The sequence below is a fragment of the Oncorhynchus masou genome, chromosome 29 (genome assembly GCF_036934945.1).
Source record: "Oncorhynchus masou masou isolate Uvic2021 chromosome 29, UVic_Omas_1.1, whole genome shotgun sequence".
NCBI lineage: Eukaryota > Metazoa > Chordata > Actinopteri > Salmoniformes > Salmonidae > Oncorhynchus > Oncorhynchus masou.
The window spans coordinates 60367735-60387089 of record NC_088240.1 but is presented as its reverse complement, the minus strand read 5'-3'; the positions used below and the strand labels follow the sequence as shown (position 1 = coordinate 60387089).

At 43.3% G+C, this 19355-nt stretch overlaps 1 protein-coding gene and 1 pseudogene across 3 annotated transcripts; both read left to right on the top strand.

Moving 5' to 3' along the window:
* Positions 1–3311: 3311 nt before the first annotated feature.
* LOC135520140 (sialic acid-binding Ig-like lectin 14) lies at positions 3312–13979 on the top strand. Of its 3 annotated transcripts, none has more exons than XM_064945484.1 (11): positions 3312–3400; positions 8500–8595; positions 9605–9964; positions 10223–10516; positions 10638–10901; positions 11191–11478; positions 12738–12825; positions 12920–12964; positions 13056–13100; positions 13236–13410; positions 13663–13979. In XM_064945484.1, the coding sequence occupies exons 2-11, from the start codon at positions 8571–8573 to the stop codon at positions 13702–13704; spliced, it is 1626 nt and encodes a 541-aa protein (XP_064801556.1). In that variant the 5' UTR covers positions 3312–3400; positions 8500–8570; the 3' UTR covers positions 13705–13979. The 3 variants fall into 3 exon arrangements, with proteins under 3 accessions (XP_064801556.1, XP_064801557.1, XP_064801555.1); XM_064945485.1 differs by lacking the exon at positions 3312–3400 and adding an exon at positions 8178–8397; XM_064945483.1 differs by lacking the exon at positions 3312–3400 and having other exon boundaries at positions 8178–8595.
* A 1809-nt stretch (positions 13980–15788) lies between these two features.
* Positions 15789–19139, top strand: LOC135519665 (free fatty acid receptor 2-like; annotated as a pseudogene).
* Positions 19140–19355: the final 216 nt, after the last annotated feature.

Sequence of the window (19355 nt, the reverse complement as noted above, 5' to 3'; positions counted from 1 at the left end):
ATGGGACCACAGTGTCTCCTGACCCCTCCTGTCTCAGCATCCAGTATTTATGCTGCAGTAGTTTACGTGTCGGGGGGCTAGGGTTAGTCTGTTATATCTGGAGTTTTCCTCCTGTCTTATCCGGTGTCCTGTGTGAATTTAAGTATGCTATCTCTAATTCTCTCTCTCTCTTTCTTTCTCTCTCTCCTGGAGGCCCTGAGCACTAGGACCATGCCTCAGGACTACCTGGCAGGATGACTCCTTGCTGTCCCCAGTCCACCTGTCTGTGCTGCTGCTCCAGTTTCAACTGTTCTGCCTGCGGCTATGGAACCCTGACCTGTTCACCGGGCGTGCTACCTGTCCAAGACCTGCTGTTTTCAACTCTCTAGAGACAACAAGAGTGGTAGAGATATTCTCAACGATCGGCTATGAAAAGCCAACTGACATTTACTCCTGAGGTGCTGACTTGTTACACCCTCGACAACTACTGTGATTATTATTATTTGACCATGCTGGTCATTTATGAACATTTGAACATCTTGCCCATGTTCTGTTATAATCTCCACCCGGCACAGCCAGAAGAGGACTGGCCACCCCCCATAGCCTGGTTCCTCTCTAGATTTCTTCCTAGGTTTTGGCCTTTCTAGGGAGTTTTTCCTAGCCACCGTGCAACTACACCTGCATTGCTTGCTGTTTGGAGTTTTAGGCTGGGATTCTGTACCAGCACTTTGATATATCGGCTGATGTAAGAAGGGCTATATAAATCAATTTGATTTGATGATTGCTTGCCTGAGGTAGAGTTTCTCATGATAAGCTGCAGACCACATTACCTACCGAGAGAGTTTTCCTTTATATTCTTTGTAGCTGTTTACATACCACCACAGTCAGAAGCTGGCACCAAGATAGAAATGAATTAGCTGTATTCCACCATAAGCAAACAAGAAAATGCTCACGCAGAGGCGGCGCTCCGGGGACTTTAATTCAGGGAAACTTAAATCAGGTTAAATGTGCAACCAGAGGGAAAATAACTCTGGACCACCTATACTCCACACAGTGACACGAGCCTACCGGACGAGCTAAACTACATCTATGCTCGCTTCGAGGCAAATAGCACTGAAACATGCATGAGAGCACCAGCAGTACCAGAAGACTCTGTGATCACTCTCTCCACACCCGATGTGAGTAAGACCTTTAAACAGGTCAACATTCACAAGGCCGTAGGGCTAGATGGATTACCAGGAAGTGTACTGCGAGCATGCGCTGACAAACTAGCAAGTGTCTTCACTGACATTTTCAACCTCTCCCTGCCCAAGACTGTAATACCAACATCTTTTAAGCAGACCTCCATCGTGCCTGTGCCCAAGAACACTAAGAACAATGCATGCTCAGCCCCGTCCTGTATTGCCTGTTCACTCATGACTGCACAGCCAGGCACAACTCCAACACAATCATTCAATTTGCCGATGACACAACAGTGGTCGGCCTGATCGCCGACAACAACGAGACAGCCTATAGAGAGGAGGTCAGAGACCTGGCTGTGTGGTGCCAGGACAACAACCTCTCCCTCAACGTGATCAAGAAAAAGGAGATGATTGTGGACTGCAGAAAAAAGAGGACCGGGCACACCTACATTCTCATCAACGGGGCTGCAGTGGAGCAGGTTGAGAGCTTCAAGTTCCTTGGTGTCCACATCACCAGCAAACTAACCGTGTCCAAACACACCATGACATTTGTGAAGTGGGCACAACAAACCTATTCCCCCTCAGGAGACTGGAAAGGTTCTACAGCTGCACCATCGAGAGCAATCTGACTGGTTGAATCACTGCCTGGTATGGCAACTGCTCGTTCTCCGACCACAAGGCACTACAGAGGGTAGTGCGTACGGCCCAGTACATCATTGGGGTGATCATCATTTCTGTGATTATTTAGTTATGTCAAATCACCTGAATGTCAAATCACCTGAAACTAGTCTGACCAAACTAGTCTGAGAAGCTCCCTCACCACCCATCAATCACAGGAGGAAGACACACCCACTCTGGTCTGCCTCAGAACCAGTTCTGTAGGATCTCATTCACAAGAGGTTTGGACACCATAATTGACTACAATGATGATCTTGATAACCTTGATAACAACTTTTGCAAGTCTATCGATTCAAGCTTTTTCTGTTCACCCCTAGGTTAAGTTTCCTTGGCAATCTTCACCACTTGCAATATTTGTTTCAGCATTAATGACAGCACTGATATGTGCTTTACTGTTTCTTCTAAGGTAAAATGTTCAGAAAATACTGCACATATTTGTGTCTTTACACTTTTCGTGCTCTACATTAACTTAGTTCCTGATTCTGAAGGGTACATTTATTTATAGCTATTTGATTTGACCCATTTTTTGTCGATGATTTCACAGGGTTTGGGATCCTTGTTTTATTGTACTCAGAGGTCAATACAAATATTACGACTGTGATGTGGTGATGAACCTAGTTCCGACCAGTAGTGAGAGGACACAGGTAAGCATCATCAGATTTATCCTAGAAATATTTTGATAATGAAAGAAGTCTGTTAAATGACTATAAATGTATGTTATTGCAGGATCCTCCTGTGCCAGAAGAAGACATATACGCCAACAGAATGATTCCATGTCAGGCCAGGAGACAGGGACGCAAACAAGACCTAGAGGCCCCCAATCTGGGGCCCAAACTCCTGCCTTCCGCCAAAGCCGTCTCTAAGACAGACCGAACCAGCCTGCCCAGTCCCATCGCTGACACTGCTACAGTTCCAGGAGAAGTCACTGCAAAGAAGGATGGTGTGTTGTATTCCAGTGTGATTTGGGAGAAGAAGTGGATGAAGAAGGAGAGCGAGCGGTCCGTGGATGGGGGAAAGGAGGCGTCTGGCGGTTCCTACCTGCAGGAAGAGAGGTGTGCGCTGGGAAATGTAGGCAGACGTTATGAGAAAGGTACCGGAGGTGGATAATCTGCGGTTTCTCAAGTTTTTCATGAATTTACTGTAGGCCTATTGTACTTTCACAAAGATATATTGCTCTGAATGAAAGTATAACGCTGTTTTCTTTTACCACAAAACAAATAAACACATTAAATGTCCACCTTATTGTTATTTATTGTAGTCTATGTAATTGTTCACAGCATTATGATGTTAATGTTTTCAAGGTATTTAAAACTCTTAAACTCACTATAATATCACTGAATGCACCAATAGTATTTCACAAAAAAAACTACAAAATATAAAGGTGCGTTTGAAAGCTAACATTAGAACAAACTGTTCGCCAATTGGAAAGTAGGCTCTGAGAGATTCAGTGAGTTTCCTGTTTGAAAAGAACAAGGGGAGGATGATGTGCAGTAGTGGTTTTCGCTTTGTGACAGAGAACTGAGGGCCAACTCAGACAGACACGCTCACCACCTCCTCTGAAGGTAAGGCATGATGTTCATCTCTGGTTTTATGGGGATTTGTGACAACATTTCAATGACAGTGATAGGTTGAACAAACCATTCTGTACACTCTTAGAAAAAAAGGGTTCCAAATGGGTTCTTAAGCTGTTCCTATAGGGGAACCCTTTTTGGTTCCTGGTAAAACTATTTTAGGTTATATTTAGGGTATATGTGTCCAAAGAAACCAACATATTTCCTGAGCTATCTTATATCTCCTAGATATAGTACAGAGACATCAAAATCCTATTCCTTATAATATATTTTTTGAGCGTCTTTTTTTGCCATTTATTAATGTTAGAAACAGTGTTTTCATTGGTTGACATAGGTCATCATACATGGTTCTGCTGTCTGATTATGGTTTATAATGTCATTTTGCAGCCTCCAGGTAGACTGGGATTTATTTCCAGAAACCTCTTCCCATAGGACCTACCACATAATATACTATAGATATAATATACATCTTGATATTGTTTTCAATTGGTTATCTGATTTTAATTCACCGGGCGTGATGTCTAAGAAACTGTCCATCCACATCGTCTTTTATCAAACCAAAATTATATTGGCAGAAGTAGTGACAAGAAACAAGGAAGGGTCTCTGGCCTTGGCAGTTTCACATCCTGTAGTATATCAGGAAGTAATTTTTTTGTCTGGTCAAATATAGTCCTTGGTTACTTAAAGTACATACATTTTAACAGACACTCTTAACCAGAGCGACTTGAATACATTTTCAACCTTGTCCCCCATGGGAATCGAACCCAAAACCCTGGCATTGCAAGTGCCATGCTCTACCAACTGAGCCCCACAGGACCTAGTATTAGGTATTTCTTAGGATCCTCATAAGGCAGCAGCTTCTCTTCCTGTGGTACAAACAGGAAATAAATAATTACGTCTCAACCACAACCTACATCATAAATAAAACAACACATCATACAAGACATGACATTAATGCTCTATTATTACAAATATACTATATAAAATGTAAAATACTACAATAATACAATATTACAATATTAAAATGTGTGTGTGTTTGTGTGCATGCGTGTTTGTGTGTGTCAAATAAAATACATATGTTTCGTAAACTACAGGTGTAGACTAACATTGAAATAGTTACTTACAGGCCATTCCCAACAATTTATAATATAATAATAATAATAATAATAATAATAATATTAATAATAATAATTGTAACACAAGGAATAAATACACAATGAGCAATGATAGCTTGGCTATATACACGGGGTACCAGTACAGAGTCGATATGCAGGGGTAGGATGTAATGGAGATATATATGTACATATAGGTAGGGGTAAAGTGACTAGGCAACTGGATAGAATATAAACAGTAGCAGCACCGTATGTGATGAGTGTTTAAATGTGTGTGTGGCAGTGGAGGCTGCTGAGGGGCGGCGGCTCATAATAATGTCTGGAACGGAGCTAATGGATTGGCATCGAACACATAGAAACCATGTGTTTGTTGTATTTGATACCATTCCACTGATTCCGCTCCAGCCATGACCATGAGCCCGTCCTCCCCAATTAAGGTGGCACCAATCTCCTGTGATGTGTGGCGAATGTGTGCCTGTGTGTACGTACATGTTGTGTGTGGGTGATTTTGTGTGTGTATGTGTTGGAGTGTCAGTGTAAAAATGTGTGAGTGTGTGGGTAGAGTCCGGTGTGAGTGCATAGTGTTTCTTCACTGTCCGCGTTGTGAGTCGTTTAAAAAAACAAAACAGATTTAGCTTTCGAGCGGCGAGACATTCTTTGTGTGATGTATTGTTGTCTCTACCTTCTTGACCTTTGTGCTTTTGACTGTGCCCAATGATGTTTGTACCATGTTTTGCGCTGCTACCATGTTGTGTTGCTACCATGTTGTTGTTATGTTGTGTTGCTACCATGATGTGTTGTCATGTGTTGCTGCCTTGCTATGTTGTTCTCTTAGGTCTCTCTTTATGTAGTGTTGTGTTTCTCTCTTGTGTTTTGTCCTGTATTTATATTGTATTTAATATTTTTTTTAAATCCCAGAACCCCGTCCCCGCAGGAGGCCTTTTGGTAGGCAGTCATTGTAAATAAGAATTTGTTCTTAACTGACATGCCTAGTTAAATAAAGGTTAAAAAAAAAAAAAAAAGCTGCTCAGTGGAGGTACTGCAGGGGGTCCACGGAAAAACTGTATAGATACACTATCGTTCAAAACTTTGGGGTCACCTAGAAACGTCCTTGTTTTTGAAAGAAAAGCAAAAAAATGTGTCCATTAAAATAACATCAAATTGTTATACAGTTTAGACATTGTTAATGTTGTAAATGACTATTGTGGCTGGAAATGGATGATTTTTAATGGAATATCTACATAGGTGTACAGAGGCCCATTATCAGCAACCATCACTCCTGTGTTCCAATGGCACGTTGTGTTAGCTAATCTAAGTTTGTAATTTTAAAAGTCTAACTGATCATTAGAAAACCATTTTGCAATTATGTTAGCACAGCTGAAAACTGTTGTTCTGATTAAAGAAGCAATAAAACTGACCTTCTTTAGACTACTTGAGTATCTTGAGCATCAGCATTTGTGGGTTCGATTACAGGATCAAAATGGCCACAAACAAAGAACTTTCTTCTGAAACTCGTCAGTCTATTCTTGTTCTGAAAAATGAAGGCTATTCCATGCGAGAAATTGCCAAGAAACTGAAGATCTCGAACAATGCTGTGTACTAATCCCTTCACAGAACAGCGCAAACTGGCTCTAACCAGAATAAAAAGAGGAGTGGGAGGCCCCGGTGCACAACTGAGCAAGAGGACAAGTACATTGGAGTGTCTAGTTTGAGAAACAGACGCCTCACAAGTCCTCAATTGGTAGCTTCATTAAATAGTACCCGCAATACACCAGTCTCAACGTCAACAGTGAAGAGGCGACTCCGGCATGCTGGCCTTCTACCTGGATAGCTTGCTATCATCGACGGAAAAAACAAATTCCCAAGTTTATCAAGACATTTTGCAGGAGAATGTAAGGCTATCTGTCTGCCAATTGAAGCTCAACAGAAGATGGGTGATCCAACAGGACAACGACCCAAAACCCAGAAGTAAATAAACAACAAAATGGCTTCAACAGAAGAAAATACGCCTTCTGGAGTGGCCCAGTCAGAGTCCTGACCTCAACCCAATTGAGATGCTGTGGCATGACCTCAAGAGAGCGGTTCACACCAGACATCCCAAGAATATTGCTGAACTGAAATAGTTTTGTAAAGAGGAATGGTCCAAAATTCCTCCTGACCGTTGTGCAGTTCTGCTCCCCAACTACAGAAAACGTTTGGTTGAGGTTATTGCTGACAAAGGAGGGTCAACCAGTTATTAAATCCAAGGGTTCACATACCTTTCCCACCCTGCACTGTGAATGTTTACACAGTGTGTACAGTAAAGACAAGAAAACCTATAATTGTTTGTGTGTTATTAGTTTAAGCAGACTGTGTTTGTCTGTTGTTGTGACTTAGATGAAGATCAAATCACATTTTATGACCCATTTATGCAGAAATCCAGGTATTTCCATAGGATTCACATAGTTTTTCTTGCCACTGTAAATGGTAGATTATCAGCAAGAAGGTTGATCCCCCACGATGGGGAGACCCATGAGGCAGAGCACAATTGGCCCAGCGTCGTCCGGGTTAGGGGAGGGTTTGGCCGGCCAGGATGTCCTTGTCCCATCGCGCTCTAGTGACTACTGTGGCTCATGCACACTGACTTCGGTTGCCAGCTGTAAGGTGTTAACTCCATACAGCTTGCCTTAGGAAACTATTCAGGCCCCTTGGAAAGGCACACACCTGTCTATATAAGGACCCACTGTTGACAGTGCATGTCAAAGGAAAAACAAAGCCATTAGGTCGAAGGAATTGTCCGTAGAACTCCAAGACAGGATTGTGTCGAGGCACAGATCTTGGGAAGCATACCAAAATATTTATGCAGCATTGAAGGGCCGAAAGAACACATTGCCTCCATTCTTAAATGGAAGAAGTTTGGAAGAAGGGCCTTGGTCAGGGAGGTGACCAAGAACCCAATGATCACTCTAACAGAGCTCTAGAGTTCCTCTGTGGAGATGGGAGAACCTTCCAAATGCACAATCAGGCCTTTATGGTAGAGTGGCCAGACGGAAGCCACTTCTCGGTAAAAGACAAACTGAGTCTTCCAAAGCAGCCCGCTTGGTCTTTGCCAAAAGGCACCCAAAGACTCTCGGAGCACGAGAAACAAGATTCTCTGGTCTGACGAAACCAAGATTCAACTTTTTGGTCTGAATGCCAAATGTCACGTCTGGAGGAAACCTGGCATCATCCCTATGGTGAAGCATGATGGTGGCAGGGAGACTAGGGTCAGGGTCGAGGCAAAGATTAAACGGAGCAAAGTACAGAGAGATCCTTGATGAAAACCTGCTCCAGAGCACTCAGGACCACAGACTGGGGTGAAGGTTCACTTTCCAATAGGACAATGACCCTAAGCACACAGCCAAGACAACACAGGAGTGGCTTTGGGACAAGTCTCTGAATATCCTTGAGTGTCACAGCCAGAGCCCGGACTTGAACCAGATCGAACTTCTCTGGCGAGACCTGAAAATAGCTGTGCAACGACGCTCCCCATCCAACCTGGCAGGGCTTGAGAGGATCTGCAGTGAGGAATGGGAGAAACTCCCCAAATACAGGTGTGCCAAGCTTGTAGCATCATACCCTAGAATACTCCAGGCTGTAATCACTGCCAAAGGTGCTTCAACAAAGTACTGAGTAAAGGGTCTGAATACTTATTTACATTTATTTCTGTTTTCTATTTTTAACACATTTTCCCAAAAAATGAAAACCAGTTTTTGCTTTGTCATTATGGGGTATTGTGTGTAGATTGATGAGTAAAATGAATGTATGTACAGTATCAGTCAAAAGTTTGGACAAACCTACAGGAGTGTGCAAAGCTGTCATCAAGGCAAAGGGAGCTACTTTGAAAACATTTTAGGAGTATGTCAACAATGAACTAATGAAACAAATACCAAAATATTCTTTTGGGGTGGAGTTTATCTTTAATGAATTGATTGGGTGATTATTTTTTTGGTTTTATAGCTATAAACGTCAGTATCCTAAGCATCACATGGTATCAGGACCCTAATAGACTAAAGACACCACAGACTCTAATGGACATCCTCAGCTTCATCACAGGTATGTTCTACACATCTTATTATATGACATTTGCTTGCGTGGTAAAACTATGTTTGCATCAAAATGATGTGAATTTAACATTCTAGCTATAAGCCGTTAAATGTCACTGTTTGTTAAATACTGTAACGGCGTTCTTTTTTTGTTGAAAGAGAGTCGGACCAAAATGCAGCGTGTAAGTTACTCATGTTTATTTAGTGAAGACAAACGAACAAACTATACACGAATAACTAATGAATACAAAAATAACAAACAGAACGTGAAACCTTTTACAGCCTGACTGGTGCATAACACAGAGACAGGAACAATCACCCACGAAATGTAAAGCGAAACCCAGGCTACCTAAATACGGTTCCCAATCAGAGACAACGAGAATCACCTGACTCTGATTGAGAACCGCCTCAGGCAGCCAAACCTATTAAACACACACACCCCTAATCAGCTACAATCCCAACTACTACAAACCCCAATATGAAACTACAATACATAATAACCCCATGTCACACCCTGGTCTGACTAACTAATAAACTAAAACACAAAATACTAAGACCAAGGCGTGACAAATACTGTATGTGGACAGTATGTAGATAAATACAGTACGTACAGTAAATGTTACTTATTTCTGCTTTGGACAAGCTTGAAGCTTTTATAATGGAACCCAATTATTGACTCTGATTATTGTTAGCAATGGTCTTTGCTGAAAGTGCTACATGTGTGAAGAAAGACAACGACAGAACTACATGCAGTATTTTCAACCTGTGGTCACATAATGTATGAGATGTGCTTACTGGCTCTGTCAAGCTAATTCAGTTTAGATGCAGTTTCAATGCAGCTGTTATATTTGTCCTACAGTGCAACACTTTCTGTTGCACTAGGAAAACACTTCTGCAGATCAACCCTATTCGATTCCTTTAATTGGGGACGTTAATTCAATCTCCACTTAATACGGCAGGCAAAGTAATAAAGGAGAACTGATGCAATGTGAACTGACTTGTTAGACCTTCTTCCTCAGGGTGCACACTTGTCTCACTTGGTCACTGTTGGATGGTGAAGGTGCCCAATACTGTGAAGGCAGTAGATGGCAGCTGTGTAGAAGTGTCCTGTCACACCGCCCCCCACCACAGGGTCATTTGGTACCAGTATCATAGCGTTTACTATCCTAAGCTTTATGATGGCAAGGAACCGACCAGTGTGGGGGCCAGTTTTAGAGGGCGTACATCAGTGCCAGGCAATTCAGCAGAGGGGGACTGTACACTGAGGTTTGAGAGTGTGACGTGGAAAGACAATAACCTCCAGCTCTACGTGTGGATCAACCCTGATGAGTCCGCTACACAAACGTTCCATCGTCAGATCGTAACAATCACAATTGAAAGTAAGCACACTCATGGAGAGGTGTATTAGATTGAATATTTGTTGTAGTTGAACAACTGAAAAACGACAGATTGTGATTAGATGAACAGTACTTCATTCATTTGACATCTGTATTTAGGAGTGACAGCGGTCAGTAGTTAAAGCACTGTTAAAACTGAATGAGAATTGCAGACAGGGTGTTAAATCATTAGTCATGGGGAACTGGTAATGCCTTGTTTGCCTTTGGTTCCCGCTAATAATAATTTATTTGAACTTGCAGATAGAAAAGCTCCTGTGTTATCCATGCAGAATGCAATGGTGGATGGAGCCTTATTCCAGGCCAACTGTAGTGTCTGGCATTCCTGCCCATCCTCTCCTCCATCCTTTCACTGGAGCCGCTTGCCTGTCAATTCTACAGCAGTGACGTCAATGGAGGAAAAGGGAGGGCTGTGGGTGTCCACTGAGACAATACAAGGAAGAGGAACGTGCCAACTGCACAAAAAAGAGATGAAATGCACAGCTCAATTCGCTACAGTCCAAACTGAGAGTCAACCAGTCATTCTTAACATCTCGTGTACGTTTTTGGTCTTTCTTGTTTGCACTCAGTTGTGTAATTATTCTGTTCACATCATATACCATATTACAGAACAAACAACTACATAGTACCAATACATGTCTGTCTACTTCATTAACAGATGCCCCTGTAGGTGTGAATATGATGGCGGATGAACAGCCAGTCAGTGAAGGTCATAGTGTCAATCTGGAGTGTGTTGCTGACAGCAATCCCCAGCCAGGCCGGTATGTGTGGATCAGACGACAGGGAGGCCAAAGCATCCAAACGAATTCAACTCAGGGAAAAATGTCCTATCCCAACATTAGTCGAGACTCTTCATTCTCCTGCATTGTCCAAAACAATATTGGATCAAGTCAGTCAGCCTGGCTGTTTCTGGATGTCAACTGTAAGTATCTCATTGTATGTGTCTATTTTTTTTCACCTTTATTTAACCAGGTAGGCAAGTTGAGAACAAGTTCTCATTTACAATTGTGACCTGGCCATTGTCTGGTTGCACAGTTTCCAATGGAACTAGCATTATATTTGTACACTGAAATGCTAATTCTAGCAACAGGTTATGGGTGTAAAATAGAAGAACAGACTCCTTCCCACCCTAATGTAGTTCTGTTGTCATTGTTTCTCACTTACAATTTTTTAAAATTAAATCACCACTTTGTGTCATTCTGTCGCTCCAGTCCCCCCAGCAATCCTCTCTGACTCCACTTGCTCCTTGAAGGGTGGGATTCTGACCTGTGTGTGTAGAGCAGAAGCCCGACCTAATGCCACTCTGCGCTGGACGATCAGCGGAAGCAGCACTCTCCCATCCTCCTTCACTTCCATCACCATATACAGAGATAATACTGTGTCAGCAGAACTCACTGGGCCTGTGGAAAGTCGACCAAATGTCTCCTGCGTAGCCAGTAACTCACTGGCCACTGACATCCAGCAGCTGCCCCTTGACACAAAATTCACAGCTGGACAGTGTAAGCAAGCTTTCAGTACAGAATTTCTGTTTTTAATCTTCTGATGTCATTAGAATCTGCACACGGTGACAGTCTTTCTTCCTCCTCTGCCTCCCCATGTGTTCTCTCTCTCTGTCTCTCTCTGTCTCCCTCTCTCTGTCTCTCTCTCTCTGTCTCTCTCTCTCTCTCTGTCTCTCTCTCTGTGTGTCTCTCTCTGTGTGTCTCTCTCTGTGTGTCTCTCTCTGTGTGTCTGTCTGTCTCTCTTTCTCTGTCTCTCTGTCTCTCTCTCTCTCTGTCTCTCTTTCTGTCTCTCTCTCTCTGTCTCTCTTTCTGTCTCTCTTTCTGTCTCTCTCTCTCTGTCTCTCTCTCTTTCTGTCTCTCTCTCTTTCTGTCTCTCTCTCTCTGTCTCTCTCTCTCTGTCTCTCTCTCTTTCTGTCTCTCTCTCTTTCTGTCTCTCTCTCTTTCTGTCTCTCTCTCTCTGTCTCTCTTTCTGTCTCTCTTTCTGTCTCTCTCTCTCTGTCTCTCTTTCTGTCTCTCTTTCTGTCTCTCTCTCTCTCTGTCTCTCTCTCTTTCTGTCTCTCTCTCTTTCTGTCTCTCTCTCTGTCTCTCTCTCTCTCTCTCTCTTTCTGTCTCTCTCTCTTTCTGTCTCTCTCTCTTTCTGTCTCTCTCTCTTTCTGTCTCTCTCTCTTTCTGTCTCTCTCTCTTTCTGTCTCTCTCTCTTTCTGTCTCTCTCTCTCTCTCTGTCTTTCTGTCTCTCTCTCTCTGTCTCTCTCTCTTTCTGTCTCTCTCTCTTTCTGTATCTCTCTCTTTCTGTCTCTCTCTCTTTCTGTCTCTCTCTCTTTCTCTCTCTCTCTTTCTGTCTCTCTCTCTTTCTCTCTCTCTTTCTGTCTCTCTCTCTCTCTCTCTCTCTCTCTGTCTCTCTCTCTTTCTGTCTCTCTCTCTCTCTCTTTCTCTCTCTCTATCTCTCTTTCTGTCTCTCTCTCTCTTTCTGTCTCTCTTTCTCTCTCTGTCTCTCTCTCTCTGTCTCTCTTTCTGTCTCTCTTTCTGTCTCTCTCTGTCTCTCTCTGTCTCTCTTTCTGTCTCTCTTTCTGTCTCTCTGTCTCTCTCTGTCTCTCTTTCTGTCTCTCTGTCACTCTCTGTCTCTCTTTCTGTCTCTCTGTCTCTCTCTGTCTCTCTCTTTCTATCTCTCTTTCTGTCTCTCTCTCTCTCTCTGTCTCTCTTTCTGTCTCTCTCTCTCTCTCTCTCTGTCTCTCTTTCTGTCTCTCTTTCTTTGAACACAGTTCTGCCATGGATGCTGACTGCTCTGGCAGTTGGAAGTGTCTCTCTGGGATGTGTAATGTTTGTATGCAGAAGACGTTGCAGAGAGAGGTTTGTATGCTTCTTGATGACGAGAAGATGTCACATATTCAACCATTTTAGGTGTGTCATTTTGAATGCTGTCTCCCTTCTACATTATCTGTAGGCCAAAGGCCAGCTCTAATCTCCCCATGTTGGATATCCCTCTAAGGTACTGTCATTTCTGCATCTGTATTTTACATACAACAAATAATCATGTTCAAGCTCATTGACATTGAGATGGGGTTTTTTTTGTCAATAAGGCAAGGTGACATGTCAGAGTCCCTAAGGTACAGCAATCCCCAAAAGTAAGAAAAAGTTTAATAATGATATAGCATGGAAATTAATTTGCTTCTGTAGAGGGTGGTTGGAGAATAAAACATTTAAATAGTAAAAATGGTACTGAACTATAATCCGGTTCCACATTCTCTTCTCCTTCACAGACCACAGCAAAAGCCTGAGAGGACCAAGCCTAAGGCCATGCCCATGGCCATACCCAAGGAGATAGCACGGACGGATAGCCAATCGTCAGTCTACGAAAATGACTTTGTGCCAAAGAAGCCTAGTCAAAACCCAGCAAAGAACAACGAGAAGATCAAATTACAAGATGGCACAAAGGTAAACTTTATGTAACCTCACTGCAGGCACAATTTGGCTGGTTCAGCGTTTGATAAAAATGTAAATACCACATACTTTTTCACCCACAGTTTCATATTTCAGACACTGTTATGACAAGAGAAGGATTTCCACTAAACCCCAATCACATACTTTCACACCTCTTTAGCCCTCAGACCAAGTATATTTGTGAAGCAATTTTGGTGGCCTATGCATGTAAAAAGAGGCTAAAACATTCTTATTTTTTCCCCATAGGCTATGTGTTCAGGCATGGATGATATTTACCAAAATTATTGAACTACCAGTGCACACAACGTTTGCTTCAGAGTACATAATGATAATGTTATCCAATTGTTATAAGCTGACGAGTCGTGTAGCCTACTGTTAAAAGTCTAAAGTTGTGTTTGTGCACCTGTCTGGGCTGTGTGGATTGTGTTTTTTTTTGTGTGTTTAAGTAATGAATGTAACCTATGTTTTGTATTGTAACTTTTGTATCAACTTAATTTGTGTGTCAAAAAAAAAATGTGTTACGTGAACATAATTATAACTGAAATAAAATACATTCATGTTAACTTTTTCTACAGAGCTGTCTATACACTGAGTATACCAAACATTAGGAAAAGTTTCCTAATATTGAGATGATGCACCCCTTTGCCCTTGGAACAGTTCAATTTGTCTGGGCATGGACTCTACAAGGTATTCCACAGGGATGTTGGCCCATGTTGACTCCAGTGCTTCCCACTATTGTGTTAAGTTGGCTGGTTGTCCTTTGGGTGGTGGACCATTCTTGATACTCACAGGAAGCTGTTGAGCATGAAAAACCCAGCAGCGTTGCAGTTCTTGACACAAACCTGTTGGCCTGGCTAGGGCTGTGGTGGTCACAACATTTTGTCAGCCGGGTGATTGTCAAGCAAATAACTGCCGGTCTCATGGTAATTAACCATTAATATTAAAACATTTAGCATCTCCTGGCTTCCACACACAGCCTACAAGCCACTGATGCAGACCTTTGGAACATCTACATTTTAAAAAGTCTAATAAATCCATAATATAATCCATTATTTATTTTAGACTAGTCTAAAGAAACATGATATGAAGAAAATGTAGTCTGTTTCAGATGAACAGAATAGTATACTCTGAGTTGTCCTTTATATTAGGTCCTGATCTGGCTATGCAATATGACTGTGGGCTACACTAGTTCCTTTAGCAGACAAGATTTGCTTAGAATTCTATGGCATTATTCTGTGTTGAGCAGTTACCAAAGAAACAGGTACTCCTATAATTCATTTAGAGTTATTTATGTACCTTTTGTTTTGGCACAAATGTTGGGCTATATGTTTTGACGTTTAATACATTCTAAGGATGCAAGATGCGACTCTAATGATGATTTGAAAAGGGTTGCATGAAAGGCATGAGCTCTCTTTGTTTTTTGTGCAGGTGGCACATCAGTCTCTCATTCACAATTTTACAAGCACTTTATAATGTCTCGATTTTCCTGGTGGCATCCTCTTTGTGTGGATGTATTGCCCCATAAAAACATCCATGCCTTTTACGGCCAGAAGCCGTTGTGCCCTTGGGCTGAATATAATAATTTCATTCCCTTCTACCAGCATGCTGCGTACTCCGTAGCACCTCTCACTCACATGGCTCTCATCACAGTATCAGGTCATAGGCTACAAGTGAAGACAGACACATCGGGAATGCAACTGCGCCTGTCCTTTTCCAATTTGAGGCGCATATTGAAGATATTGGAACAACTGTCCAAATTTACTTTACAGCCAACAAGATGAGTAGGCCTAAAGGCACTAGCCTATGTCAATCTACTATCCCCCATAGTACAAAAGTTGATCTATTCTATTCTGTGCTAGAAATAAATATTCCAAACATGGTTTAGGACAGTTGTGGGATGCGATAGATCCCAAATTAATAAAACCACTTGCATCAACGGGGCGGCAGAGTAGCCTAGTGGTTAGAGTGTTGGACTAGTAACCAAAAGGTAAAATTTAAAAAATCAACAAACTTTTTTACGCAATGAGGCTGACACAACAGATCAGAACATTTAGCTTAGGCTATTTCATCACATTATGTCATGTCCTGACCTTAGTTCCTTGTGTATTTTTCTATTCTAGGTTGGTCAGGGCATGAGTTGGGGTGGGCATTCTATGTTTTGTTCTTGTGTTTATATTTCTATGTGTTTAGCCTGGTATGGTTCCCAATCAGAGGCAGCTGTCAATCATTGTCTCTGATTGAGAACCATACTTAGGTAGCCTGTTTTCCATCTCTTGTCTGTGGGTGGTTATTTTCCGTTTCAGTGTTTTTCACCATTCAGGACTGTTTCGGTTTTTCTTTATTCGCTTGTTTTCTGTGTTCATTAAATAAATATGAGGAACACTTACCACGCTGCATATTGGTCCGATATTTCCTACTCCTCCTCAGAAGACGAAGACAACAACCGTTACAGAACCACCCACCACAACCGGACCAAGCAGCGCGGTAACCAGGAGCAGAGGGCTCTGAACTTCTGGATATGGGAGGAGATTTTGGACGGTAAGGGACCCTGGGCACTGGCTGGAGAATATCGCCACCCCAGGGAAGAGCTGGAGGCAGCCAAAGCCGAGCGTCGGCATTATGAGGAGTTAGCCAGGAGAGCGGAGACAGCAGGTAAAGGGAGCCAGCGCTTTGAGGGAACACGGCTGGCAAGGAAGCCCGAGAGGCAGCCCCAAAAATTGATTGGGGGGGACACATGGGGAGTGTGGCTAAGTCAGGTAGGAGACCTGAGCCAACTCCCCGTGCTTACCGTGGTGAGAGGTGAACCGGGCAGGCACCATGTTATGCCGTGAGGTGCACGGTGTCCCCAGTGCGCAGGCATAGCCCGGTGCGCTACATCGCAGCTCCTCGTATCGGCCGGGTTAGAGTGGGCATCGAGCCAGGAGCAATGAAGCCAGCTCAGTGCATCTGGTCTCCAGTGCGTCTCCTCGGCCCAGGGTATATGGCACCAGCCTTACGCACGGTGTCCCCGGTTCGCCAGCACAGCCCAGTGCGGTCTGTTCCACCCCGTCGCACTTGCCGGGCTACGGGGAGTATCCAGCCAGGACAGGTTGTGCAGGCTCGGTGCTCGAGACCTCCAGTGCGCCTCCACGGTCCGGTCCATCCGGTGCCTCCTCCACGCACCAGGCCTCCTGTGGCAGCCCCACGCAACACGCTGTCTCTCCATCTCCTCCATCCAGGTGCTCCCTCCTGTCCAGCGCTTCCAGAGTCTCCCTCATGTCCAGCGCTTCCAGAGTCTCCCTCCTGTCCAGCGCTTCCAGAGTCTCCCACACTGTCCAGCACTTCCAGGTAGAGGTAATATGAGCACCATAACAGCCCTTGGTCTGGCACCTATTACCATACCCTGTTCAAAGGCAGTTACATCGCTTGTCTTGCCCATTCACTCTCTCATGTCTCAACTGTGTGGATTAAGTGGATTTAAAAAGTGACATCAATAACGAATCATAGCTTTCACCTGGATTCACCTGGTCAGTCTATGTCATGGAAAGAGCAGGTGATCATAATGTTTTGTATACTCAGTGTATATTGATTATTCAATCAGGGTCCAACCCAAAGGACCAAAACAAAGAAGCATTGATTGGGTAGAACAGTGCATTCTTAGAAAAAAAGGTGCTATCTAGAACCTTAAATGGTTCTTCAGCTGTCCCCATAGGAGAACCCTTTCAAGAACCCTTTTGGTTCCAAGTATATAGAACCCAAAAGGATTCTACCTGGAACCCAAAAGGGTTCTAACTGGAACCAAAAAGGGTTCTCCTGTGGGGACAGCTGAAGAACCCTTTTGGAACCCTTTTTTCTAAGAGTGTAGCACCTTAATTAACCCCTTAGTCGAAGGCACACCTTATGTTGACAGTTATGCAAAACTTCAATGATTTAGTCCCAGTGATGGCTGTTACACTTGGTTTATTACACCGTTGCTTATCTCATTATATACAAATCACCCATTTATTGACTGCTTACTTGTTCTGCTAAAATGAGCTAGAGAGAAAATATTTTTTCAAGTAAAATTAGGAGCATGCAGTGAGAAAGAGGTGGACAGTCCTCCTAAACAGAGCTGAGGAGAGAAGTGACATTAATCCCAAATCGATGACAATCGCTCTGCACTAACACCTTTCCGTGAAGCCTGTGTAGCGGACAGCCTTGGACTTTCCACCATATCCTCTGATTGATGAACCGTTGATAGCGTGAGTAATACTTCAAAGTTCATCATTTTTTATTTAAGACTTGGTCCTGACAGCACACTGCCAATTTATGTAGTTAAACAGCCTACTGATGGGAGCTGACACAATTCATCTCAAACAACAATTTTAAAAAAATCTACATTCTACCATGAAGCTTTTATTTCCACATGGCGGAGCTTGGGTTTGAAATATAAAAAATGGAATCGGAGATGATTTCATGGATGGTTTCATTTTTATTTCAACTTTTCCTCAGCAAGCTGCATTCATTACATCATCATTTGAGATAATGGTTGATCTTAATTTAAAGTTGACCATTTTTCATCTTACACTGAGTGCTACATGATCAAATATAGATAATAGTTGCTGTCGTTCTCTGCTTGTCCTCAGGTGAGAGCCATTGTGGTGAGGAGTGAGGTGATTCTGTCCATCTACATCATCACCTTCCTGATTGGCCTACCTGCCAACATCCTGGCACTCTACGCCTTCAGCGTCAATATCCACAAAAAGCCCACTCCCACAGACATCCTCCTGCTCAACCTGATCATGTCTGACCTCCTCTTTCTTCTCTTCCTGCCCCTCAAGATGCACGAGCAGCCTCTGGCATGGTCTGGACTCTCCCCAGCCCTCTCTGCAACATTACCTCTTTTGTCATCTTCTCCTTCATCTACACCAGCTCCCTCCTGTCCTGTGCAGGCTCCGCCGCAAGCTCTTGTACGGAGTGGTGAGCAGCCTGGTGGTGTGGGTCTTCAGCTCGGTCCACCTCTGCTTCATCTACATCGTGGAGAACCAGACCTCATCTGATCTCTATATCTGCTATGACAACTTCACCCAGGAGCAGCTGAAGGTGGAGCTTCCCATGCGCTTGGAGCTGTGTGTGGTTCTATATATCGTGCCACTGCTGGCCTGTGTGTTCTGCTACCTGAACTTCATCCTCATCCTCAATAGGACCCCTAACATTCGTGCAGAGAAAAGGAAGAGAGCCGTTGGAATGGCTACTGGGACCCTACTGGTTTTTGTTGTCTGCTTCCTGCCCTATAATGTCACCCATGTACAGGGGTTCATCATCCATGACAATGTGGAGTGGCGGCTCTATGCTCTGCACCTGACCACAGTCAACACCATCCTGGCTCCTATGACGTTCTACTTCTCCTCCTCCATGTTCCAGGCCACCATGAAGAGGATCCTGACTGGGAAGTGAATGAACAGCTCCTCTGGCATCTTCATGACAGCTCAAAACAACACTAGAGACATAGAGGGACAAAGTAACCCACCCACAACTGAGGGAGTTTTGTCTGACCACTGACAGAGATTTTTCTGACAATTGAAGACTTCCTAATATGGATGCCATATCACGGGGCAAACAGTCACCAGTTCACAGACAATGATGTAGACTAGAGAGAGACTGTAATGGGTTTCTTCCAACTCCTCCTCTGACGAAGAGGTGGAACAAGGATCGGACCAAAATGCAGCGTGGTTCGTTAGATACATCTTTAATGATGATGTAAACACGAACAATACAAAACAACAAAACGTGGAAAACCGAAACAGCCCTTACTGGTGCAACAAACACAGAGACAGGAACAATCACCCACAAACACACAGTGAAACCCAGGCTACCTAAATATGGTTCCCAATCAGAGACAATGACTAACACCTGCCTCTGATTGAGAACCATATCAGGCCAGACATAGAAATAGACACACAAGACATCCAACATAGAAT